At 36.5% G+C, this 21058-nt stretch overlaps 4 protein-coding genes across 5 annotated transcripts; 2 read left to right on the top strand and 2 right to left on the bottom strand.

Moving 5' to 3' along the window:
* Positions 1-118: 118 nt before the first annotated feature.
* On the bottom strand, positions 119-3819 carry LOC114735857 (pyrrolidone-carboxylate peptidase-like). Of its 2 annotated transcripts, none has more exons than XM_028923629.1 (5): positions 3724-3819; positions 1794-2128; positions 1175-1279; positions 1035-1082; positions 119-618 (listed from the first exon to the last, which is right to left on the bottom strand). In XM_028923629.1, exons 2-5 carry the CDS (start codon positions 2067-2069, stop codon positions 379-381), a joined length of 669 nt encoding a protein of 222 aa, XP_028779462.1. In that variant the 5' UTR covers positions 2070-2128; positions 3724-3819; the 3' UTR covers positions 119-378. The 2 variants fall into 2 exon arrangements, with proteins under 2 accessions (XP_028779462.1, XP_028779461.1); XM_028923628.1 differs by lacking the exon at positions 3724-3819 and adding an exon at positions 3400-3623.
* A 4001-nt stretch (positions 3820-7820) lies between these two features.
* Positions 7821-8755, top strand: LOC114735858 (radixin). Its single transcript, XM_028923630.1, has one exon. The coding sequence runs from the start codon at positions 8131-8133 to the stop codon at positions 8539-8541; it is 411 nt and encodes a 136-aa protein (XP_028779463.1). The 5' UTR covers positions 7821-8130; the 3' UTR covers positions 8542-8755.
* Positions 8756-10143: 1388 nt separating this feature from the next.
* On the bottom strand, positions 10144-14067 carry LOC114735856 (GDSL esterase/lipase At1g09390). Its single transcript, XM_028923627.1, has 5 exons — positions 13702-14067; positions 11410-11598; positions 11000-11160; positions 10637-10901; positions 10144-10556 (listed from the first exon to the last, which is right to left on the bottom strand). Exons 1-5 carry the CDS (start codon positions 13937-13939, stop codon positions 10324-10326), a joined length of 1086 nt encoding a protein of 361 aa, XP_028779460.1. The 5' UTR covers positions 13940-14067; the 3' UTR covers positions 10144-10323.
* A 3636-nt stretch (positions 14068-17703) lies between these two features.
* Positions 17704-20110, top strand: LOC114735841 (WAT1-related protein At1g09380-like). The gene is made up of 7 exons (XM_028923604.1): positions 17704-17879; positions 18545-18607; positions 18804-18920; positions 19039-19288; positions 19390-19548; positions 19652-19803; positions 19894-20110. Exons 1-7 carry the CDS (start codon positions 17704-17706, stop codon positions 20090-20092), a joined length of 1116 nt encoding a protein of 371 aa, XP_028779437.1. The 3' UTR covers positions 20093-20110.
* Positions 20111-21058: the final 948 nt, after the last annotated feature.

Consider the following 21058-nt stretch of genomic DNA (forward strand, 5'->3'; position numbering starts at 1 on the left):
AACTTGGTCATGGCGCAGAAGCGCATGACAAAACTGAATTATGAACCTGCGAAGAACTTCCGAACAGGAAGAAAAGCGGCAGCTAGTAAAATGACTGATAAAACTTAACTACGAATGGTTCCTATGAAGCATGTTTCATTCTAAAACACGAGCAGTTTAATTTTACAGAAAATGAACATTTAACCACACAAAGTAACACGTGGAAGATGTCAAAGCAAATGCCTGAGTGCTACATATGCACATTTCATTAACTTTTCCATTTAAATACAATAATTCAATTTTTTACATTATTTTGGAATTTCAGTCAAGTAACACTCCTGAACATTCATGAGCCTTCCAGCTGCAGAATAATGAAGGGTAAGGTCCGAGAATATGAGACTAACTTGTAGAAGCAAGTACTTCTAACAAGGAAGCAATAAATTGCATTTGAGTCTCCTCATCTATCGTCAAGAACAGAGGCACGTGGACAAACAGGGATTTTATCCCATTTTGCTCTGCAAAACGAAGGGAGTGATAGTACACGTAATTGCACACAAACCTGCCTGCATCATCTGATGTCATCACATCATAACCCTTCTTTTCCAATTCCTTTGTAATCTCGCCCGCGGGAAGGGAGGTCTGCACAAATATATGAACATAATCAACCATATGACCACTGAAACAAGTAGGTTTTCTTAATTCATGTAGAAAGCAGAACCAGCTGAAACAACGTCCTCCTGTCATTTCCTTCATATTGGCTATGCATACAAGTAGCTTTACCAGTCAGGTGGTACTGCTCAATAAAGACAAGTAAAATCTATACTTATTGTGACAGTTTCAAACCTTCTGGATGCTTAGGACCCAAAAAACAATAGAAAAGGAAAGAAAAATGACCATGGATTGAAGTTACCGACTGAGGGTCATCAAAAAAATCAAATGAACAACTCAGACTATTTGCAATGCTAAGAAATCAACGATGTTCTATATGAATCAATTAACATTATGCTACAATAGGCCTAAGCATCAGGCTTGAAGCTTAAAAGTACAAAATGTACCTCTCGTGTTCGCATGATTCCGCCATCTGAAGGAACAATTGGGACTTTCTGCAACATATGACGATTCAGTGAATGTGTGGATATTAGCTCTAAAGACTTGATGGGCTAAATTAAAAATGTTTGCACAATTACGTTCTAACCTGAGGCTTCCACCCCATTTCATCAGGGCAACGGAAAGTAGCCTCATTGACAGCTTGATGCTCTATGGCAAACCTTGTTGCTCCACTGTTGACCCCAAAATGCAGCTATGGATGTAATTAACAATCCAAAAGTAAGTTGAAGGAATAAAAAAAAATTGTTGAAATTAGTACCGATTCAATCAACTAAGTGCACGGTTCCATTTTTAGCTCAGATTATATACCTAACAAGATATAAAATAAAGTACTAGACAATGAAGCTTTAAACAATAAGAAGCTAGACAATGAAGAAATCACTTCATAAGCCATCTTAAGCTTTTTTACGATTCCCTTCTTGGACCCTTATTCTAGGCCGTAATGTTGAGATCCTCAAGTTCTCACAACTACCCTCTCCAGTCCAGAATTAGAATAAGCGGGTTCTAAATTATATCATCCTTTATAGTTTTGTGCTGAGCTTTTTATTTTTAATAAGGGAAAAAAAAAGGGTTTAAAAGTTCAATAGTAATCTTTGATTACAGTTGATTCATCAGCAATATAATCTTCTTTTAGATATCAAGACACACAATAATGAAGAAATCAGGCTCTCAAGATTCAGACTTTTGCAATCATATGGGCAACTCACCCATATAATTTTGTTGGAATTGGAAGATTCAGAATCCTTGGGCTTGGGGCTAATAGCAGATTGCAAAGTCTGGTACAAGGTAACAAGTGCTCCTTGACCAGCAGTCTCCAGAATGCTACAGCTCCCAATAACTAAACCTTTAGGCAATCCCTTCTTCTTCATATACTCCGTCAAGTTATTGACAATTGTCTCTGTCGGGTTCTCGGAAACTCCATGGAATTTCTTGAAGCCCGTAACATGAACAGTCACAGTTGCTGGTGGACATTCAGAGCCCATCCGTCTTTGATTAGGCCAAAAATATTTTATGCTTCAGATAAAGTAGAGTTTCCAGATGCCTGCGTACAATGATGAGTTGGTTTTAGTTAAGGAGGCATAAATTGAACTGTTCGTCTAAATTGGGAATCATATCCCAAAAAAAAAAAAATCCTCGATTCATCATCACCAAATAATCTAATAGGGAAATGCCCGATGCTAAAGAAGACTCTGCTTGTTATGTACATTTGACCTCATCACGTCACAACAATGTCAATAACTGATGAAATGTAAATTTTTCTAAGGCCAACAAAAACCGATGAAATTGAATTAAAATTGTGAGTATAACTATCACTGTAGCATGCAAATCTTTTTTTTCCCCCCTCTCCATAATAAGAATCCGCGGAAAACTAGAAGGCCTCTACGAAGAAATCAAATTGGAGCCCCTAGCGAGAATGTATTTTACGGGGGATAATGAAAGAGAAAGGAGAGGGACGGAAAGAAAAGACTGCCCACGTTTGATGTGTAATGGAAGATGAGACAAACTAATAAATTGAACACACACACACACACGTATATAATTGGTCAATATATATATATATATATAATTTGTTGGCAAAAATATATATCATTTCCGCAAAATGTCCCTAATATTTTTTTCCTTTTTTCTTTTTTAAAAATCCCCGTCTATCATCTATTATCGGCGTCAAAGCAGCAGAAAGACATGACATCAGACGAAAAAACCAGATCAACAAACTAAGCTGGAACATATCAACATATTAACCAGATATAATCAGATAGATCCATAAACCAGCATAAACTCAATTCGAGATATGATCAGGTCAATAAAAATACGGATCCGCATGAGATCAGAGAAGATAGAGGAGGGGCGGCCGGAAGCAAGATTCCCCCTTTCGTGTAAAATTTTCCGTGTACCAAACAGCTTAGAGAACGTTGAAAAGGGAAACACGGCAACTTTCTCGTTCTAAGCCCGGCTATCCCAACGTGTCAACTTCCAGAGGAAAAAAGGCGTCTTGACAGAATCTCGCAAATCTCAAAGAGATGAGTTTGATTTCAAGAATTATATCATAAATCAGAAAGGATCGGATTTAAAAAGCGTAGACACAAATGTATAGAGTCAGATAACACCGTTGATACAGAATTCCCACCAAAACCTCTTCAAACCCAAACATGTTGCAAGACGCCAGTCAAGTTAAGCTATGATCAGAAACCCGAGTGATTAAAATCGGGTATGACGAGGACCTGGAAATTTTACTCCAGATAGAAATCACCAAAATTGAATTAAGCATGTGTCCTGAAAATTAAGAAACAAACTTGGGGCCTTTTCCCTTACCCGTAATCTTCCAACAGGTGAAAAAGAGGACAGACCCACCAGTCTTACTCCGCCCAGAGTAGATTAACTCGTTAAGATTCCGATCAGATTTAGAAGAAAAGAGAAACCACAAAGCAGACAGAGGGAAGACAGAGAATTCCAATACAACAGAAAACTTGGTAATGGATTGGAAGCTCCAGGTCAGGGTCACTTTCAAACAACGAAGGAAAACGTTCAAAATGAATTGGATTGTCCCATCAATTATTGTTTTATCTTGTTAATTTTTTCTCTCAAAAGATTGCCATTGTTGAAAATGAGCATTTAATAAGAACGGACTTCGGGTACCTGACAATTCCACTGGACAGTAATTAGACTTCTTTTTCCCCCTTCTTTCAGGGCCTTAATTAAGTGCTTTCTCCATGGCTCTTCACCGAACCTTCAAGAACAGAAGAGCATTAAAAGATTCCTTTTGTCGATCTGTTGTGCAGGAAAAGAGATAGGCATCATCTCTCACTGAATGACTGAAGCATAAGAATAATTTTAAATTAAAAATAATAAAATATTGTTTGATCAGACTTTAATAAAATTGGAAATTCTTATTTTAATGAGAAAATAAAATTAAACAAATTAAAAATTATAATATTTCAATTCAGATTCAAAATCCCAAAAAAAGGAATGTGCTTGATTTGGTGTTTTGTAAATATAATCAAATAACCAAAATGTCATGGTATCATATTTTAAAAAAGCTATTAAAATTTTCATTACTAGTACACTTTTGTTTAATATTTATTATTATCAATTCACAATTTATTAATAAATTTTTTGATACAAGAACATTTTATTATTTAACTATATTTACAAAATAATCAATCAAACATCACTTCCTCTTATGAGATTTTGAAGTCTTAAATGTCTAAATTAAAATATTATAATTTTTAACTTCTTTTTATATTATTTTTTCTACTTTAATTTCTGAAATTCCATAGAAGTTTAATGGAAATAGCAAGACTTAAACTGTATTATTTTTAATTAAAATTATGAAATAGTTACTGTACATTTTTAGTGGTAACATTTCAATAATGATATGAAATTTTTTCTTATTGTAGAGGATTGTTTTCGTGACGTGAAATATTTAGTGAATGTACCAATGCTTTTCTTATAGCAAGTTTGGTTCAATTGGATGAAAAGATATTGCATGTAATAATGATGTAAATGCTTAATTCAAATATTTGGTTGAGTCTATATAATATAAAAATGATTACATCTTTTAGTGCTGATTATCTTATGTAATGTAAAAAGGATTACACTCCTAAGACACATTAGTAAAGATACAGAGCTCGAGTGAAAAAGACATTATTGCCATTATAACTTTTGTAACTTGAGTAAAATACCCTATTGGTTGCGTGTCCATTCTCTTTGCTACTGCTATCGTCTTTGCCACTTTCATGTCCTTGGTAAACGTAAGTCGCCCCAGATCGGGAAAGAAGTGTAAGGGAAGAGAAAGATAGTGGTGGCCACCTGCTTATAGTAGGGGTGTGTATAGACTAGGCTGGACCGGGTTTGTTATCAACCCGAAATCTGGTCCAATAAAGACCTCGGGTTGAAAAAAGACAGCCTGAAGTTTGGTCCAGTCCAGTACCAACCCGAGGTCGGGTTGGACTGGACTTGGTCCTCTGGACTGCCTGGACTAGTCCAAGCAGTCTAGGACCTAAATTTAATTTTTTTAAAATTTTTTCCTTCAATAGGAAACAAGATTGTAACTTACTATATAAAATTTTGTACATATTTTAATTCAAAGTTCATCAAATTTAATCATTCTCTTTCAATTTCCCAATAATGTCATGTTTTATTAATTAATCCTCATTAATATAGACCTTATATTGTAGAAAATATATACGCGTGCTCATTACTTAGGAAGTTAATAAATAAATCTTGATTATTTGAATAGACAAAAAATTTATATAGAAAAATTAAACCAAATTAAGATTATATAAATAACAATTAAAAAAAACCGGGCTAGACTGGACTGGATTAACTAGTCTGAGTGGTCAGTCCTTAGTCCAGTCCAACCCGATGAGACTAGTCCGGCCCAGTCTGGTCCAGTCTTGTTTCGAGCTAATTTTTTCTGGACCGAACTGGACCGGGTTTGTTCAAGTTAGACCGGACCATACCGAACCACCAAGTTTTTACACAGCCCTAGCTTATAGCCATCTCAAAGAGGTGCTGTGGTGCCTTTGCTCGTCATCAACCGAACCTAAGTGGGTCCATTTGAAATCAATCAATTTGCTGATTGAACAAAAATACCAAACACAGAAAACACGGGATGATGAACTTGATATTGATTGACGACTATAAGGAAAAGAGCATCCTAACACGCTTAATCACTGCTGCCATCTCCTTCTTCGAGAGCGAGACATGAATTATACTATTTTTTCTTTACTCTTTTACTGATTGTTATAGTATGTACAGACAAGTTTGTTTAATAAAATTTTTATTATACATATCACAAGAGTTAATTTTGTTTATTAGTTTATTATTATATATGTAGACAAGATTGTTATATATTTAATAAAAAAGTAAATTCCGTTATATATATATATGGGATGTTTGGATAAAACCAAACTATGATTTGGAGAATAACTTATGGAGAATAGATTCTTAGGAGAATAGATTTTATGAAAAAATGATTTTGATAAAGTGAGAATGTTTGGATAGTTGTAACCAGAAGTACTTTTTTACATGTACAAATTACTAAAAAAGTACAAGTTAATATGATAATTACATAAAAAAATAGATTTTATAATGTATTTTAATTTAAAGAAATAAAATTATTAATAATATATTTTTACCAGCATAATTAATAATAAATAATATAATACAATTAATAATTAATTAATATGTGTATATATATTTATAAAATATAAGATTAAATATGTTTATAAAAAAATTGAGGGGGTGTTAAAATAATATTATTGTTGAGATTTAATCTGACAGGCATAATCATACTCGCAAATTTGAGCCAAAAGTAGAATGTATTTACTTCTTTTGAAATTATAGTTTTGAGCCCAAAATCATGGTAGAACTGCGATTTATTAATTCCTCTCCCCTTTTGGCAAATTTGGGACCCAAACCATAGTTTGGGTCTTAAAACCATGGTTTTTTATGTTATCCAAACAGGCCTATAAATAGGGATAATTTTGTGCTCTTCCGGTTCTTAATATAGGATCCAATTCTTGAGTTGATTTTGGTCCTAAATATAAGACCCATTTCTCATATTTATCAGTTTTTTCTAAATTACCCCTATGAATACTCTCTCAACCATAATCAAGTAAAAGAGGGAGATGAGGTATTAAGAAAGATGATTATGGTATTTTAGAAAAAATGTGTCACTTTTCTTATAATTAACTAACTTACCTAACTTCCTTAATCTAATCAAATTAGTTAAATGGATCTTACATTAAGGACCGGAGGAGTATTTTGATATAGTCTTACTCCTCCGGTCCTAAATATAAGACCTTTATATTGTGTAAACATTATTCTCATAGTCTTATTTTGTATTTTGATATAGTCTTATTTTTGATATAGGACCGGAGGAGTATTAGTTATTCTCATATTTTTTGTAATCCAACCAAATATTTTTTATGTCTATGTATCATTTTTCAATAATGACGTACCAAATAAACTTATGTAAACATCATTATAGTACATTCTATTACATTTCATTCATTCCATTACATTCTTTAAGATTCATTGAACCAAACAGGCACTTAATTTCTTCTTACATTACCTCCAACCCTTAATATAAGAACTAGTTTGATATTCAATTTGATTTTAAATATAAGACTTTAATTTTTTTTTCATATTTGTGTATTCTTTCCAAAGTAGTCATTAATAGGTAATTTAAACACATATGATTAATACAAGTATTTAAAGAAAGATGACATCTATTTACTATAAATAACTAATTAAACAACTTTTTTAATCTTCTTAAATTAGTCAATCAAATATTATATTAAAGTTAGAGGAAATATATATTTTTTAGGAAGAATCAAGTTATTTGATTTCATGGCACCAAAATGTAAAGTGCAAGATGCACCCCCAACGAGGGGAGAGGATTGTTTAAAATGTGTAATTATATTATATATGAATATGTCCTGGCCTATAATTGAATAGACGAGAAAGGGTCAAGTCCATCCCTATCCGCACCTAACGGATTCCTTCACTCAATCAAACTGTATGATGCTGCATATTTTGTTCTCAAGCAACCAACCCTCCCCTCTTCGCATTTACCTCCCATCTACGTGTGTGTGAGACATTAATTGCGGATGCTTCTCAAGACAGGGATGTGAGGGACTGCCCCTTCTACTAATTTTCTAGGGCACTCTATATTGTTCATGGGCGTTCCTGTCATTTTGTTACTGTGGCTCTTACGTAGAATCACGCGGTATTTGACCTCTTTTGGTGGTCAATTTACACGCATTTGGTTCATTGAAATCAGAACCCCACTCAACAATCAGCGCCCCTACCATACCGGCTGATTCACCATATCGAAAGCAGTAAAGCAAGCAGGGCAAGTAGTAATATTCGGCTCCCTCTGACGAGTTCCCACGTTACTATAATAATTTGGTCCATTCCCTTTAATTTAGCTCTCTTCATTGATCACTTCACGGTCACACCCCTGTTCACACGCGCGAGTTGCTGTGAAATATTGTTCTCTTTACTCTTTCAGCTTCTTCTCTGGCGTACCACAGTATGGATGGAGGAAGAAGGAAGAGGAGACTGGACGGCGAAGAAGAAGATAGCGAGGAGCAGAAGATGGAGAAGTTCTTTGCCTTGATAAGAAGCACTAAAGAGGTGCGTGATCGCCTCTCTAAAGAGAGAGACAGTAATAAGAAGTTGGAGGAAGACAAGTTCAAGAATATTTGGAACCCAACTTTTCAACCTGAGGATTTCGTGCCCGATTATCAAGATTCAGGAACTAGAACCACCCACCCGGCTGGTCCTTCCAATGAGAAGGAGGTCGACATAGTACAAGACAAAGAATCCGAGCCAATCGCGGAAGCTGCGCCGCCGCCCCCGCCCCCGCCCCCGCCGCCTCCTGTACATGATGAAAAAGCTAACGAAGAAGATAAGCTGGACTTAGACCTCAATCTTTCTTTATAGCGCATTAAGCCGATTTTGTGTTGTGGTTTTGCGTCGGAAATGAGTAATCTAGCTTCAGAAATCGTTGTGACGGGCTTCTTATTTTATCCTTGTTTACTCCGACCATTAATACACCACATCTTGCTATACTTTAATCGAGTAATTTCTTTGTCTTTTCTCTACTCTCTCTCAACCCCTTTTCTAAATAATACTAGTCTCTCGTAACTTTGATAAACGGAAAGAATTGTAGGATTCTGGCCATATAGTATAGTTGCCTGAATCGCAGGAAAGCTACACATTATTGGTCATTTTTCACTCAGATGTACTGCTTAAGTTGTTAACTTGAGGGCATTGATTGGCCAATTAGCCAAGCTGAAATATCTTTCATTTAGTAGACTGTAAACTGAGAGCTATTAAAGCCATCTTATGCAATAAAATATGGCGGATAGAGTGCTCCCTGATAAAGGACAGGAAGATGGTAGGAATGGGAATAGCATATTAGCATGGGTGTTCAAGCAAGTCTCCTGCCTGAGTTTGGACGACAAATTTCGATCCGCGTAATAAATGCTGGGCATTGAAAAAATTGTCACTGTTTAATGAAGGAGGGGGGTACGGTAAGTTGTAGTAACACGGGGAGAAGATTGACAAGTAACGTCAATCCGTGATTAATTAAGAGTAATGTAGGGATGATGCAATAGCATGACATCAGGCGTTTGGGAAGAGCGGTGCAATAATGATCATGATTAGATTGGCATCATCCAAAACGCCATTTAGCGGTTTAAATTTGAAACCCTACAAGGGCATAGCCCACATTAGGCCCCATTGGACCCAAAGCCGCCCTTGGATTCTTCAACAAGCGTGACCGGATTGTGCACAACCTCTAGAAGTAGGTCCAGTCTCGCTACCTGCTGAATTATCAGGCTGAATCTGGACCCCATGGTAGGCATAAACTGCTGAGCAGGTTGGAGAGACATCGGATATGAAGGTTCATACGTCATCTTCTCTGGTAGGCTTGGCCTGCCTGGTCGTTTTCTAGCGACGGGCGCAAGGCACGCGGGTAAGAAAATATTCGGTGTGACCAGAAAGCACCTATGCAACCGGAAAGGAGGCCTTCAGCCGACATACCCTAAGGGATAATAGCGTAGGGCTTTAGGAACTTGTCAACCAAACTAGTCAGATTCACATGACGAGATTCTATTTTCTGAAAACCACTACCTCTTATGTTTAATATTATAAGAGTTTGTTGAATAATTCAAATAAATTAAAAAAATTAATTAGATTAGTTATTTGTAATAAATAAATATTATCTTTCTTAAATATTATTGTTAATTAAAAGTCTTTTGATGAAACATATCAAAAATATTTAATATATGTAACTATTACAAATACTACTTTAAAAAAAATAGATAAATATAAAAGACAAAATAAAATAAAATTTTATATTTAAGATCAAATTAAAAACAAACAAGATTTTATATTAATAACCGGACGTTATATATATTTATTATAATCCTAAGATTCAATTTGATAAAGTTCGAGCTTTTAAAGACACCTTCCATTCAATAGTCACTTTCCGAGAACAGACACTTGGAATTGAATTAACAGAGAGATAACAAATGAAGATGTCCCAAACTAATACATTTTAATTTAATACTTGCGTAAAATCAAGAAAGAAAAGTTATCAATTGGATGGTTGGACACTGATCTTGATCGTCTCCAAGTTCCTCTTGGAACCGTGGGGATATCAATTGACGCTTCAGACAGACGGAGGGATCGAATCAAAATGAAGGGAGTCTAGATGTATCAATTGCGGCAGAAGAAATCGAAAGGTGTGCGAGGTGTGGAATAAGCCATAGAAAGTATCTTAGAAGCCACCATTGAATTTGCAGCCTCAGTGAAATGAATTCCGTCCCAATTCACATACCGAGTTCCTTCCCCGCAAACCTGATAACCAGGTTGACCGCATGTCACTCTGTTATCGAAATTATATGGGGGACCTCCGAATCCACAGCACGCCATCAATGGATTTGAGAAACCTATTCACCATTGCGATCACAGTTCAGGCAAGGAGAATAATGTAATTTACAAGTGGAATGGAACATATGCTAATGCCTACCATATTTGGCGGCATTTGCAATGAGGTCATGCTTGATGCTATAAATATCCACATGAACTAAAGTAGCATCTTTCAGTTCAGTTCTTAGCTTCTGAAGCAGATGAAGCAGCGCTTCATTGAACAATCTTGCAGCACTATTGTAATGGGAAAGGCATCCAAGTGAATCCACAACCTTCGTTTGAGCCAATGAGATTAATTTAGGAAGACAGCCCAATGGTCCAGTGTTGTGAACCCAGAACTTCCTGGCACCTTCATTGTACAAACTCTGCATATATTACCCCATATTCAGTGTTATTCACCTTTAATGAAGATTTTTCTATCTTGATCATTTGACTCGATAATTTCAAGAATCATTGGACTGACCTTAATACCACTCTCAATTTCTGCAACAACCGCCGGGATTCTCTTAACGACTTGCGCATAAGAAAGGTTCTTGGAAAAGGAATCGCCAATGTCATTCTGTCCAATATCAATCATGTAGAGTGCATTTCGAAACCCGGCATCGTTGATATGATTTCTAGCACCTAAATTGTAAGGATGTGAATAGTTTACAAGCTCAGCATTCGCTACAATCTGAGAGCAATATTCAAGCGGATGTATCTGATCCAACAATCCACTCAATAGTAAACTACTGGAACATTAAAAAAAATGTTTGGAAGAACAGAAAAGTCGATATGAATGCATATTCTCGAGAAATCAGTCATAAAGAAAAGAAAGGAAGAAAAATTGACAAATTTTTAAAAGAGGGGTCTGCAATAGCGAGCGAAGTTTACCGGAAGCTACAAGTTCGAGGGTACGAGCCTTGAAATGGAGGAACTGCATGATCTGGATGTTCAAAGCGAATGGAACAAATTCTGGAAGGGTAGAGGACCCAACCACTGCAAAATTTGCTCCATTTGAGAACGTGGATCCTGACAAGGCGTCCAGGTATGGAGTCAAAAGACTTGCATTCAAACTCTGGCCTGCACATTTAAAAACAAATTAAAATATGAAAAATATTTCCGCACCAATCATTTTTTTTTTTCAGTTCAGCTTCTTCTAAAATTGAATTGTTCAATGCGTCAAATTTTTCCACCACCATACACTTCGTTTGCTGCCGTGTGATATCGTCACCATTTTTCCAATCACCCTCCCCCCAAATTATGAAACTTGTCACCGCATGATTTTCCCAGCAAAAGATGAGAAAGTCCAATGTGAAATACAGGATACTACCATCAGACATGGCACTAGAATTTATAGCAGCAGGTTACTACAAAATGATAATCAATCTGGGAATTTTCAAAACGAAAAAGCACCGTCTGGAGGAACACCTGATTTGCCTCACTAGGCACCTCGAATACTTCCTCTGTCACTTGGACTGCATTATCTTGTGTGTTTTAAAGAGGGGAAAAGACACTACTTCCTATCGTGCAGTCAGTTCAGTGATTATACAGATGGAGGCACAAGGTCTTAAATCTTTCAAGGATCTACTCTATATTTTGGATTTTGGGCCCAGGACAACCATGGTTTATTTACCAGAGTTTAAGACGGGAAGCCACTATTGCTGCGGGAACAATAGAGCTTTTTCTTTCTTCTTTTTCTTCTTAGATATATAATACTGATTCTGGTCTTTAATATAAGACCTTGTTTGACTTTTATTTTGGTCCTAAATATAAGATCCAAATTCACTTTGTCTCTAATATTTATGTTTTTTTTTCCAAGATAGTCCTCATAGCAATAGTAGTTATAGCCAATATATTTAATTAGTAAAGATATTTTAGGAAAGACAACACATATTTATTACAAATAACTAATTTAACCTCTTTCTTTAATCTCCTCAAATTAGTCAACAAGTTCTTATAATTAGAACAGAAAATAATATCATATATCTAATTATGCTAATGTAAAACCCGATTAATTCATTCGAAAAGGTTACGAAAACTAAACAAATTAATGATATCATATGTTAAGTAATCTCTCTAAAATATTAATACATATATTGTATATTAATTTAAATAAAAATGATAAATAAAAATGTTTTAAAATGATTTATTTAACATTTTTAATATTTTTAAATTAGTCAATTATTTTTTTTAGCTATATATAGGTATCCTTATATCAGAAACAATTCTATTCAAAATACTATCAGACACTAAATATAAACCTTTCCTGCAAAAATTGGAACCTTGAGTTCGAATACCCGCTAATTAACAAGTCTTATATTAAGGGTTTGTTTGGAACTTCGTTCAAAACAAATTTATAAATCAATCCAAACATGTCTTAATCTGCTAGGAAAGCTGGAGACGGTGGCCTAGTCCTAGTCATGACCTGCGAGTCATGAGTTCCTTGGATTTTGGATGGCCCCGCCGCTTACCCCCACCCCGGAAAAACGTCTCCTTGTGGGTCCCGCTCCTTGGATCATATGAAACAGCCCATGTTGGAGTCGATGGGATCGGTAATGGGCTTTGATACGATAGCCGAATGTGGACCCAACTCCTAGGACGTCCCAGGCCTATGCCAACTTTGAACGACATTACCACCAAGGGTTGGACCAGTCAGCAAGAGGCCGGTTCATAACTCATAAAATTGTGAGTTTGAATCTCACTACTGATGTAAAAACTTTGTTAGTAGACAATCTATAAATATCTTTGTAAACACTCTCTGAACCTAGAGACATATCCTGACCCAATAGCTTTTGGATTCAATTCACCTAAATTTTTTTTCTTTTAAAAAAAAAAAAAACTGTGAACGCCATTACTTACTGACGCTAGATTCACTCCCTCCCTCACTGATTCATTCCTTAATCAGACGGTCATTATCGGATCATTTTCGCCCTGCAATATTTTGTCGGCGAACAGAACACCACCGACGATATGTCATAATCGCCAGCTCCGCTCTTCGGAGGCGGGGGCTGAGATGTAACACCGTGTCCTTTCCTTTCTTATTTTTTGTTTTTAGAAAAAAAAAAAATACTAGTATTCTTAACTTTGTCATGGATATCCAACCTAATCGAATCAATCAGATGCGGTGATTGTAGCCGTGATAAACTATAGTAGCCACACATTGAGAGAGGGGGGAAGACTTACAGAGAAAATCGATGATGAGGCGTCCATCGGACAAGCGACCGGTGGATCTGTGGAAGAAAGTGCGGCCATTAGGAAGATTGATGGGGAAACCGAGTCCGGAAGCGAGTCCTCCCGTGTCGGAGTTAGAATCGCCGAACACAAATATGACGGCATCCTTATTGCATTGAGCCACGGCGAGAAGCGCAAAGGAACAAATGAAGAGTAGCTGCAAGGAGAGGGAAAGAGAGAGAAAAGCCATACTCACTGTTTTTGTGGGGCTCCTGGCTACTCAGCTCACCACTTTGGAACTTGGAAGAAAGCTTGCCCCTCCCACTGTTTGTGTTTAAATGTGGTTGGTACTTTTCTCATTTCCTCTATTACCCAACCTCAATTTTCTCTTTGTCCTCATGACCTCATCGCTCCCTCAGCTTCAAAGGGTAGATCCTCAAATTTTTTTTCAGTTGAAGTTAATTTAAATAAAATCCAGTAAAATTATGGTGTTAATTAAGTTGGTAACCATAGACCAGCACTGACTACGCTGAGACCCTCTTAATCTTTTACGTGCATCAGGAACAAGGACATTTTTTTTTTATGGGGTCCTTCAGTGTCTTCACCCCAATGAAAAAGGTGAATGGGAGACCAAAATAATAGGATTTTTTTTTTTCCCCGGTTTTCCCACGAGAGCTGTGTAAACTTTGAAGGCCAAATCCCGTGTTGCTAATGCGTGGATCGGACCATCTGGTCAAATTGTTTTAACAAAGTATGAAATGTCACGCTTTTCACTCAAAAAAGTAATAAATGTCACAAGCTTTGAAGAGGGATGTCGGGGTCGCATGCCTAAGAGGCTGCCTTTCTTGCCAAAAAAGGAAACAACAACAAATTACTACCAAAAACGGAAAACTTGGAGGGAGGAAGAGAAATATTAATATACTCCCTCCGTTCCTTATTATAAGAGATATTTGATGATTATGGCATGTTCCTATATATAAGAGACACTTAAAAGTTGTCTCTACTTTTTTGTGTTGATTTCCTATTTTACCCATATTTATTGTTTCTAACTCACACTCTCTCTCCCTCCTACTTCTCCTTCTTTTAATAATTTAATTGTTCTCTCTTATGCTCTCTCTCCTTATTAATGAGGGCATTTTTGGAAAAAAATTATATTTTTTTACACATTGATTGTTTTTAACTAATTTTAACTGCTTTTTTGATCAACGTAATTCGGTTATTTGTCTCTTATAATAAGAAACGGAGGGAGTAAGTTGCAGGCCGTTTTTAACATTATACTCACCGCGACTTCTCTTCCCATCTGGTCGTCGGAATTGGAAGAAGATGAGTAACAGTAATGGCGGATGTTATATTATTAGTAAAGAAAGTACTCAAAGTAGTGCTCCTTCGGCATTCAATATAAAATTTATTTAATTAATTTAATTAGATTAAAAAAGTTAAGTAAATTAGTTAATTATAAAAAAATATAATGTTGAAATTATACAAGATATAATATATTTTTTTAAAATATCATGATCATCTTTTTTAATATCATCCATCATTCTTCTACTTGATTTTAATTAAGAAAATATCAATAAGAATAATTTTAAAAAATTAATAAATATGATAAATAGGTCTTATATTCGTGATCAAAATCAACTCAATGAAATATTATTTTTGAATAATTTTGTCTTCATTTTTCTGGATTTCTATATTTCTCATGGACAAAGAAACGGTGACTCTGAAATTTAGGAGAAAAACGTCAAATTGTAGGCTAAAGCTGGACAACTATTTCTCACTACGACAGAAAAAAAACAACGTATTATTAGCCAACAGTTGTCAATTTGTCGTGCTATTCCTTGGGATCAAACTTGAAGAATATATTACACTGACCAGAAAAAAAAAAATTTGGGGGGGGGGGGCATATATAACTGCATTTGCATTTTATAGTGCTTGTAAACAATTAATTGACATTAATTAAAAACCCCAACCCCATCACACGTCGTCTTCAGCCAAAGAAAACAACATATCCCCGTGGTGGGAACTGGAGCATAATTTCTTCCTCTGTTAATACGGACATTCTTCGAGAAAACGCAGACAATTAAGAACCTCTGCAAGCTATTTAAGATTAAGACAGCTATATATTTTCAGAGATTTCAAAGATCAACGGAGCTCTTCAACGCAGTATGAGCTATACTATGGACCTGCTAGAGTTAATAACATAACTTGATATTATTAAAATAAGAAATATTAAGCAGTTGAAGAGTAAAGAAGGATGAAGATATTGCAGCCAAAAATGACCAATGTGGGGAAAAAGATCTCTGCTGCTGATGGCAAAGATGAGATGAAATTAATTATGGGGAGTGATCAGAGGAAGGGAACTAAATGGGGACTCGAGAATCAGGAAGAACAGGGGCGCGTGACCAGTGACATAAGACTAGAATCAGGAGACACGATGGAAAGGGGCTTTTTTCGAAACTCATTTCATACGCGTGGCTCTCTGCGTCGACGTCGTCCGACTCCATTGATCGACCCTTTTTCAGAACACCTTTCTTCCCTTCCTCAACTTCTTCGTTTTGCTCTACACCACCAACTCTATCTCAAAATAGTCCCTTCTTTCTCGTTTTGGTTTTTGAGTGATCTCTCATCTATCCTACGTTTTACTTTACTTTATCGCCAATGATTATTATTGTTTGCGGCGTTATATATATATATATATATATATCTCTCAGTACTCTTACGCATGTCAAGTTTATGGCGTGCGCTAGCTGCTTCGTTACTGGAAAGAATACATCATATCATAATTTTACTTAAACTTGCACGTAAATCTTTTGTTAATTAAAATGACTAAAAATGCAGAGCCGTGGCAAAGTTGATATTGGAGAGAGCGTCAACCTCAAGACCCCTGCATTAGGATGATGCATCATGTGATGGAGCACATGCACGAGGTGGTTGGAGGCGTGAAGCAGAGCAGAGAGAATTTAGTGCGGCTGGCTGCCACGTCAAATTGGTGTTTCCGAGACCAAAAATAAATGTGATTAAGTGAGGTTCCAATAGGAAGAGAGTGGAGCCCACTTCAAATAGCCGCTGGTAGGATCGCCGTCTCTTGAAGCAATCCCCCGGAGAGTGAGAGACTCAAACCCTCCTTGCCTTTAAGACAAGACACCGCAGAGTATATGAGTGCGCGGAAGCCGCCGCCGCATGCATTCTCTTTACGTGCACCCGGCGACCACCTCATCCTATTTATTGTTCTCGCTGACATGGCCTTGCCCTTTTACCTAATTTCAATTAAATGCCTCTCTAACCACCAGGTCATTGTTAATCAATGCTCATCTCCTGTTCCTTCAAACCTGTTTCTTAATACTACTTCTGGTTTCAATTATAAAACCTTATTTGTAATCTATAAACGAGGTTTTATAATTAAGATCAGAGGTAGTATGTACTAATATTCCTACATGTATGAACTGTTAAGTCCCGGTAGCTACTAACAATTTATAACTGCTTCCTCCTATACGTTAAAATTCTCTAATCATCATTATCGTTACCAACGCATCAACATCAGTATAGCATACTCCAAAATTAAATTATACAGTTTTGCACGAGCCCTAATGGCTATAAAGTATAAATGCTCGGATCAACTTTAGTTTATGCGCAATGAGTATTGGAAAGGTTATATGCATAATTTTGAATTTATTTATGCTAAAATATCTGATGAATTTATTTATTTTTATATCCCTGGAAAATTAAATACTTCACACTACACGCTATACTAAACCGATGTGGTAACAAGAAATTTAAAGAAGTTATGAAAGAATCCAAATGTCAAGAAAATCATTCGTCACGTTAAACGTCTCTTATTCACATTACGCCCACGATTTTCCTCATAGCTTTCGCCTCCTTTCTTTCTTTTTCCTTGTATCTCTCTCGAACCTCAAGCCACTGTTGCATTTCGCACTCTATAAAAGCATATCGACTCTCTTCCATCTCAGCGCAGACGAGATAAGTGGAGAAGATAACGAAGGCCAGAGGGAGAAGATGGCGAGTGGATTCCTTCCATTTCTGGCGATGGCTTTCGTGCAGCTGGGGTACGCAGGCATGAACATCATTTCAAAGCTTGCAATGCAATCTGGCATGAACCCTATCGTCCTCGCCGCTTATCGCCAAATCTTCGCCACGCTCGCCATTGCTCCCTTTGCTTACTTCTTCGAACGGTATAAATGTCTTCGTTATTTTCATTTATATCTATCTGTTCTTTCGCCACCTTCTTATTTTCTTAATCATACATGCATGCATCAACATCAAACACCTTACCCTGCCTTTCAAATTTCAGTTACTGCTACTCTGCTTATATATATTGTATAGCCTCATCTTTTTCATGCATCTTTTTGACGTCTTCCTAAATCAAAAGTAAATTCAAACCTTGAAAGCTTTCTGTAACAAGTGTATGAAAATAGTTCGAATAAGAACATGGGATCAGAAACAAACAACTGAAACCGAGTAAATGAGACTGTCCATTTAGTCTGTCGCCTTCGATCATATGTTCAAATGCACTGAAAGAGAGCCTAACTGACGTGATCGGCAAGGGGGTGGAGACAATTTTTTAACGTTTTCCTTAAAATCGGGTGCTACTCTCCGGGACATGCGCACGTAGGGTTGGCCTCTTGCGTGTTTTGGAAATAAGTGATCGGTGCAAGGCAGCAAGAGTAATCTTAACTATATACTTTTCTGTACAAGTTTTCCTTAGAGTGGTCTTGTTTATATGAAATAAGCTAAAGAGATAATATTACTTGTGAAAGAAAAATAAGCAACGACCACGCACTGGATCCAGATTCTCTGTTTATCTGCCTTTAATTTTTATTCTTGTTTTGTTTTGCAGCAAAACGGTCCCCAAGTTGACCAGGCCCATTGTGTTCCAGATATTGCTTTCTTCCTTAACTGGGTAAGCCTTTGGTCTGTACCTCATTCTCACGCTCGGCCTTGTTTTATTTGTTCTGCGCGTTTAACCTAACAAGCGTTCGCCCAGATTTTTAAGTATGCCGACTTGAAAAGGGGCTGCGATGTGTTCATATTCGTCTGTGTGAGTGGTGTATTTTTCATCTCTAAAATTGAGTCGGTTTGAGGATGAAATGATGCAGGGTAACTGGAAACCAAGTATTTTTCTTCCTGGGCTTGAAATACTCTACTGCCACAATTGCATGTGCGATGACAAATTTGCTCCCAGCTTTTACCTTTATCCTTGCACTCATCTTCAGGTGCGTCTACTACACACACACACACATGTGCAACTATGTTTTCAGAATTTATAGTATTGTTGGCAGTCTTAAATACTTGAGGATTAAAAATTTTATTTTTGGTCTGTGGTGTGGGCAGACAAGAGTACCTGAAAATAAGGGCATGGAGTGGGCAAGCAAAGATAATAGGAACTGTATTGTGTGTGGGTGGAGCCTTGGTATTGTCATTCTACCATGGAAATGTCATTGACATAGGTGAATCAACTATTCACTGGGGATACGCAGAGAGAATGCAAGCAACAAGCTCCTCTGCCAAACCCAATACGTTTCTTGGCCCTTTCTTCTTGGTTGTTAGTGCTCTCGTCTGGGCAGTATGGTTCGTCGTCCAAGTAAAGCTTCATGCGCCTACCTCTTACGTTGTTCCTCACAATTTCTCCCTACAAAGTAATAGTAATATGATAACAATAATAATAATTCTTTTAAATATCAGGCGGACATGGCAAAAAATTTTCCAGCTCCGTACACGAGCACAACCTACATGTGCTTCTTGGCGAGCTTCCAGTGTGTGGTCATTGCTCTGTCTTTTGATCGCAGCGCTTCAGCTTGGTCCCTCGCAAATCCTATCCGAGTCATTTCTGCTCTTTATTCGGTTTGCTGCCTTCTGCATTCTATAAACTACCCCCACTTCCAGTTGCTAGTACTTATTGTTAGCGTTATCAATTAATTAATGTGGTAATATGTACTGGTTTCAGGGGGTTCTTTGCACAGGAGTGGCGTATGGGTTCATGTCGTGGACTATTGAGAGGAAAGGTCCTCTTTATGTGTCTGTGTTCACCCCCTTGCAGCTCGTCATCACTGCTTTTATCAGCTGGGCTCTGCTTCGCGAGGAAATATACGTCGGAACGTATGAAATATAATATACATTTTCCGCTTCAATAGTTACCGATCATATATAAATGTTTGGCTTTTGATTCGTGTTCTATATTTGGTTCAGTGCTATAGGGTCGCTGCTTATAGTTATGGGACTCTACTCTGTGTTGTGGGGGAAGAACAGGGAGGTTACCAAGAAAGACAATAATGAAGATATAGAATCAGCGGCGGAGAAGAAGGCAAAAGAGGCGAAGAATAGCGACTTGGGATTGCAGTCCTTTATGGTGTCTTCAAACTCAAGCAATGAGTTTGCTGCTAGCTAGAAGCAGAGCTTTATCAAAGATTACTGAGAAGGAGACCGCTAATGGCCAAGCATCTTTCGGATCATCAGTCCTTTTTTTTTTTTTTTGGGGATTCTTAAGTGGAGAAACATTATTCCCCAATACAATCCTCGTATTCTATTTTCAATGTAATGATTCGATACCGCCACTGTTGGATATCTTCTTGCCTTCCCCCCCCCGGGGGAATGATATAAAAAAAGGTCAAGATATCTGAATTTGACAGTTAAACCCGCGGGTGCCAATTAATTCATGGCTTATTTGGATTTAAGCATCTTCACGTAATTTAAGGTAAAACTCATTCCATATATTTATTTTGTACTTCATAAATCACAATTAACAAATTATTTATAAATCATTTCAAACAAATCCTCCGTCTACCAAAATAATCTTAAATCTAGATTCAACTTAACAAAACAATAACAGATCATTTTATCGAATAAGAAAATAACAAAATAATAATTTATGTTCAACAAAATAACAATTTATGTATAGTAAAATGATGAATAGAATGAATAATGTGACATTTTATAACTTAAATGCTGTATATTGTATTATTCATTGCAGAAAATTTTTTATTCTTCCGATCTTAAATATAAGACTCATTTTAATAAATTATACTATAAAATAAATTTTATATTTAAGACTGGATAAAGTAATTAAATAAAAATATATAATTCTTAATAACAGCCTGTATGGATGAATCGCAAAGAATAATCATTTTGACTGCCAGACCTATTCCTCGTGTTGGGTCCTTCGGATCCAACCCAAAATGAAAAAGATTAGTGCCGGCCATGGACAACGTTTTTTTTTTTAACAAAACCAGTTGAGTGAATTAGTTCCTGAAAATTTTTCAGGATTAAAGCATACCTCCAGACTCAGAGAGCATTTATAGAAGTATTTATAGATTGCATACTAATAAAGTTCTCACACCCATAGTAGGATTCAAAC

This window comes from Neltuma alba, unplaced genomic scaffold (assembly GCF_004799145.2).
Source record: "Neltuma alba isolate B1F8T4 unplaced genomic scaffold, ASM479914v2 tig00013258_pilon, whole genome shotgun sequence".
NCBI classification, from domain to species: Eukaryota; Viridiplantae; Streptophyta; class Magnoliopsida; order Fabales; family Fabaceae; genus Neltuma; species Neltuma alba.

What these genes read in the sequence shown, in the direction of transcription:
- LOC114735857 (XM_028923629.1), bottom strand. Translation starts at nt 2,069, where the DNA reads ATGGGCTCTGAATGTCCACCAGCAACTGTGACTGTTCATGTTACGGGC. An exon ending in AAATGGGGTGGAAGCCTCAG is followed by an intron (nt 1,083 to 1,174) that starts GTTAGAACGTAA and finishes CATATGTTGCAG; the next exon opens with AAAGTCCCAATTGTTCCTTC. An exon ending in GAATCATGCGAACACGAGAG is followed by an intron (nt 619 to 1,034) that starts GTACATTTTGTA and finishes ATATTTGTGCAG; the next exon opens with ACCTCCCTTCCCGCGGGCGA.
- LOC114735858 (XM_028923630.1), top strand. Translation starts at nt 8,131, where the DNA reads ATGGATGGAGGAAGAAGGAAGAGGAGACTGGACGGCGAAGAAGAAGAT.
- LOC114735856 (XM_028923627.1), bottom strand. Translation starts at nt 13,939, where the DNA reads ATGGCTTTTCTCTCTCTTTCCCTCTCCTTGCAGCTACTCTTCATTTGT. An exon ending in CCTCATCATCGATTTTCTCT is followed by an intron (nt 11,599 to 13,701) that starts GTAAGTCTTCCC and finishes TTAAATGTGCAG; the next exon opens with GCCAGAGTTTGAATGCAAGT. An exon ending in AAATTGAGAGTGGTATTAAG is followed by an intron (nt 10,902 to 10,999) that starts GTCAGTCCAATG and finishes TAATATATGCAG; the next exon opens with AGTTTGTACAATGAAGGTGC.
- LOC114735841 (XM_028923604.1), top strand. Translation starts at nt 17,704, where the DNA reads ATGGCGAGTGGATTCCTTCCATTTCTGGCGATGGCTTTCGTGCAGCTG. An exon ending in CAGTATGGTTCGTCGTCCAA is followed by an intron (nt 19,289 to 19,389) that starts GTAAAGCTTCAT and finishes TTTAAATATCAG; the next exon opens with GCGGACATGGCAAAAAATTT. An exon ending in TCATTTCTGCTCTTTATTCG is followed by an intron (nt 19,549 to 19,651) that starts GTTTGCTGCCTT and finishes TACTGGTTTCAG; the next exon opens with GGGGTTCTTTGCACAGGAGT.